The sequence below is a fragment of the Cynara cardunculus genome (assembly GCF_001531365.2).
Source record: "Cynara cardunculus var. scolymus isolate 2C chromosome LG 2, CcrdV1, whole genome shotgun sequence".
Classification (NCBI taxonomy): domain Eukaryota; kingdom Viridiplantae; phylum Streptophyta; class Magnoliopsida; order Asterales; family Asteraceae; genus Cynara; species Cynara cardunculus.
The window spans coordinates 1,937,264-1,940,401 of NC_037529.1; the positions used below are offsets into that span (position 1 = coordinate 1,937,264).

A 3,138-nucleotide genomic window follows, 5' to 3' on the forward strand; every position below is an offset into this window, starting at 1 on the left:
ATATTAAAATTGATATAATTTTTTTTTCAAATTTTTATGATATCTTCAAATTTATATTTTATTCAAAAATAAAATCATTATTATTTTCTTTAAAACGCATAAAATCGTATTATAACATCGATAGAGACAAATAATAAAATAGAACATTAAAATCAAGATGTGTCTCGCTGCATTGCGCGAACACTCTTCTAGTGTTTATAAGACCAAACACTTATGTGTCATGTCTAAAAGTATTGTAATGGGTTTATAGGACGGTTTTGAACGTCTTAACAAAAAAAATTATAACAATTTTGATACAAAAGGTCTTATTAACCCTTTTTTATAGGATATTTGTTTTATAAGATACCTTTTCAAATGGTAATAGATTCATTTGTTTCAAAATTGTCCTAAAAATTTTAAAAGACGCCCAAAAGTATCAGATAAAGTTATTACAACCACTGCAAGAAAATTGATTTTATAGGACACCTAAGATGTAAAAACAAAAAAAAAACTTTATAATACATAAGATTATAGGATCATCCCAAAAAATACCATATCTAAAAGTGTTACAATAGGTTTATAGTACAATTTGAAATGTTTTAACAATTTTTAAAACGCTTTTAAAATAAAGTGTCATATTAACTATTTTATAATACACTATTTGAAAAAAGTGTCATAGAGACACAAATGCGCTATAAAAAAATAGGTTTATAGGACATTTCTCAAAAGTGCTATATAAAATAGCTAATAAATTACTTTATTTTAAAAACGTCATAAAAACTTGTTAAATTGCCTAAAAACGTCTTATAAACCTATTGTAACTCTTTTAGATAGAACGTTTTATAGTTTGGTCCTATAAACCTAAGTTTTTGTATATATTATATTATGACGCTTAGATACTTTAGGCATCCTATAAAATAATATTATAGAATTGTCTATTAGGACACACTTAAACATTATTGGTGTCTATAAACTTGATTCTGTTGTAGTGTGCCACACTTGTATTCCTAAAAATTCATGATGGATTTACATTTAGCGTTAATTAACGATTAATGTGTGATCGAAATTGTTTCTTTATACATGGGTATGTACAGATTATTAGCAACGGAAAGTTCAAAAGCCCTAAACATCGGGTAGTGAATAGTAGGCACGAAACTAGAAGAAGTATCGCGATCTTCCTGAACCCGTCTCCTGATTGTGTCATTGAGCCGGCAAAGGTTTTGGTCGACGGATCGGAACCACCACGCTACGAAGCGAATCAATACAAAGACTTTATTGGCCGCAACAAATCATTTGGCGACTACACCGCCACGCTCCTAACACAGTCGGACAATTAAGCACTAGTCGTTAACGGTTTAAATTATAAGTATTGGTGACTTGTGGTTTGACTAGATAATTTTGAGGGTTTATTGTTGATGTTGTTGAAGTCATACCAATAACGTGGTTTTGACTATTTATCGTGTGTGTGTGTTAAATTATAAATGAATACAATGATATTACATTTATGACTCACTTTTTACAGTTAAATAACAAGTGGATCTTATAAAAATTCATATGACAATAGATACATTAACTACAACATTATCGTTTACTTATCAGATAATATTTTAGTCCACCAAAACAAAATCGTATGCAATAATTTAGCCGGTAACTGCTAACTGTAGTAAGAGTTACCGTCATCATTTATCAAGCTAAACTGTTGAAGTAAAACTTCAACTATGCGTACTAGTCGTTGGAGTTGACTATCAATGGCATCAAATCTTCTTTTGGCGATAACTCCCTCAAGAAGGCGTTGGGAGCGGTGCTTTTTACCGTATGTTGTGTGTTGTAGTGTTTTCAAGATAGGTGTATTTTTATAGGCACCCCCTCGTGAAGACGCTATTCTAGATCAAATTGTGGATAAGTCATATTGTTGAGTTTGTCTATGTGTAAGCGAAGTAAAAAAAACGTAAATTTTTTTACGGAATTGAATGAAAAATGTAATTATTTTTATGGATGAGTGTAGAAAATATAAATTTTTTTTTGTCTTTTAGTTAAAATCACGATCGCATCGTAGGTTTTCAAACCTATGAATCTTTTAGTAAACATGGAAGAAAACAAGTAGAAAGTGAAACCACTAAATCGACACGTGTGTTTGACTAGTCTTTTCAATTGAAGTTTTGACTAGGAAAAGTCAAACAAGCAGTTGAAAACCAACAAAAGGAAGTGCAAATCCAATTGGATTCAAAAAGCTTACTGGATTTCTACTGCTATCTCTTCTTTGGTTCCATTTACCTATTTTATCATTTAAATATACTAAAAAGGATATCAGTACAAAATAAAAACATATATCTTGATTTTAATGTTTTATTTTATTTTTTAAGGTTTTGGTAATATTATAATACGAATTTACGTGGTTTTGAACAATCAATAATGTTTTTTAATAAAATATAAATTTGAAAATACCAATATATATATATATATATATATATAATTTACTTGTAATTTTGAATTTTAAGGTAAAATACATCAATAAGCAGTACTTCATGTATAAAATAAGCTTACATATACATCATCAATTGTAAGTATTTATATATAACAAAAAGTTGGAATTTTGTCAAACCCAATTGGGTGCATTTACAGATTTAAAGTAGTTTTATTGGTTTTCCATTAAATCTTATATGAATTAATGTGTGTATATGGCTAAATATTTTTGTAGGGATTGGGAAATTTTCGTTTGAAAGGGTTTTTAATAAATGAAAGAAACACATATTCTAATTGGAAGGGACAGGTTTAGAAAAAAAAACAGTTACTACAGCGTCGTTTATCATATTAGAGATCTTCGATTTTTCTTGAAATAGTTATATGTATATGATAATTAACAAAAACAATTATAGTAAGACGTCGTTTATCACATGTTTATAGGGTTAGCGTTTACTAGTAAGATCCACAAGCATCGGTCTCTTACTTTTCTATGTAAGACCACCCACACAGGGCTTTCATATGAATTGCAATTTGAATTGCAAATACAATTTTGAATGTGATTGCTGCCATGTAGGATTTGGAATTGCAAAATTTGCAATTCCATTTGAAAGCCACGTGGGCACACTTCCTTTCCAATTTCTTTTTGTTTTTTCTAATTATTTAAATAAATTAATTTTTATAATATTAATATATTTA

The 3,138-nt window shown here is 28.7% G+C and overlaps 1 protein-coding gene across 1 annotated transcript in view; it reads left to right on the plus strand.

The window, feature by feature from the left end:
- LOC112508169 (hyoscyamine 6-dioxygenase-like) overlaps positions 1-1,316 on the plus strand; it is a 5,217-nt gene extending 3,901 nt beyond the window's left edge. The window contains exon 4 of the mRNA XM_025112949.1: positions 1,074-1,316. Within this exon, the coding sequence (XP_024968717.1) occupies positions 1,074-1,316 (243 nt within the window). The remainder of the gene's footprint in view (positions 1-1,073) is intronic.
- The last annotated feature ends 1,822 nt before the right edge of the window (positions 1,317-3,138 follow it).